Genomic DNA, 1,486 nt, shown 5'->3' with positions numbered 1-1,486 from the left:
TTTTTGATGCGTAGCCTGACAGCCCCTGCGGAGCTGGACCTGTTGTGTCACGGCGTGATTGTGTTGGATGTGGAGGAGGGGGAGGAGGAGGAGGAGGAGGAGGGGCACAGAATGACGGGGGCAGATCCCCAGACACCTCAAAATATGAACCCGCACAACCCTCCCTGGAAAGAGACAGAGAGACACCAGAGAGTTAGGAGAGAGTTCACAGAAAGACCATTGCTTGTTTGTTTGTTTCATTGCATTCATTCATCCACATTAGATCTTTGTTGCTTGTACGCAACTAGTTATTACTTTTACAATGAGCGCAATGTCGCATTGCGACGCATTGTGAGCTTGTAGATCGGCTATTTTCAAAATATTTGTAAATTTGAAAACTTGAAATGGGACATTCTGCATAGTGAGTACTTTCTACCTTTGGTACTTTAAGTACATTTTGATACCAATACTTTTGTACTTTCACCCAAGTACATTTCGTATTGATACTTTTACCTATAAGTAAAACAATTGAGTACTTTTTTCCACCACTACCGAATGGTGTTTATACTCTCAGCAGGTGTGGCGTGGGAAACATATCACTCACATTGTTCCTCTGCAAACACTGAGGTGCTTTGGGTGGTGTCTGTCTCTGAACGCCTCAACTGGGATTCACAGAGACTATAATTACTAGCAGATATACCAGCATGCTATGCTTGGGTCCATTTGGTTACTTTTTCACACTCTCAGAGTCACAAACAGATGACATAAACACTGAGGATTCTTTACCGAGTGCCTGCATGCCGGAGGCAATTTAGCGAGCATTCTTTTTAACGTATTTCCATGTTTATTGCTTCTAGTAGTGTGTGGGGGATTGCAGTGGCCTGAGTCAGTGCAAAGCTAGCTGGGACTCTGAGCTGGGTGCGGCTGCACACATGTTGTGCATCCATTAGAATCAATGCACACAGGGCAGATCAGCCAGCCCACACTCCAGAAAGAGATCCTCTGTCATCACCATGGCATTTACTGGGGTTTGACCCATGCAGTCTAGTTTAGGCATTATTATCAACATACGGTACAGTTATATAGTTGATTCGATACATCTGTGACGTGTTGTGAGCTTGTAGATCGGCTATTTCCGGCCAAGTGGTTTTGTGTGCACAGAAAAAAGAGCAGACCTGAGACCAAGTACAGAGCCAACGTTTACAATGTATTGAGGGTTTATGTCATAAATGTCAATGAATGAATCCAATAGGTCAGTGCTTCATCTCTTGCTCAGCCAAGGGGTCCTTGGCCTTGAAAAACGTTGAAGACGCCTAAAGTGAATCTATTTTAACAACATGCATAGTCTGAAAACCTAGGCTATACAGTAGCTCTTCTTTTTGTCTTTAGTCTTCCACTCTGAAGTTCCGTGGACCTCTAATATGGACCCCCAACCCCCAACTGACTGCTGAGTGTGACCGTGGACCAGGCCTCTTTACGGAGCCCATCAAAAGTGTAACCGTGGACC

At 44.7% G+C, this 1,486-nt stretch overlaps 1 protein-coding gene across 1 annotated transcript in view; it reads right to left on the bottom strand.

The window, feature by feature from the left end:
• Positions 1-1,486, bottom strand: part of LOC306939420 (protein Shroom2-like) — a gene marked incomplete at its 3' end in the record, with an annotated part of 47,122 nt that overhangs the window by 2,731 nt on the left and 42,905 nt on the right. The window contains exon 3 of the mRNA XM_079524008.1: positions 40-164. Coding sequence (XP_079380134.1) covers positions 40-164 — 125 coding nt within the window. The remainder of the gene's footprint in view (positions 1-39; positions 165-1,486) is intronic.

This window comes from Electrona antarctica, assembly GCF_951216825.1.
Source record: "Electrona antarctica genome assembly, chromosome: 16".
Taxonomy (NCBI): Eukaryota; Metazoa; Chordata; class Actinopteri; order Myctophiformes; family Myctophidae; genus Electrona; species Electrona antarctica.
Note: the sequence above shows the minus strand (reverse complement) of the source record. Positions and strands in the feature narration are given on the sequence as shown.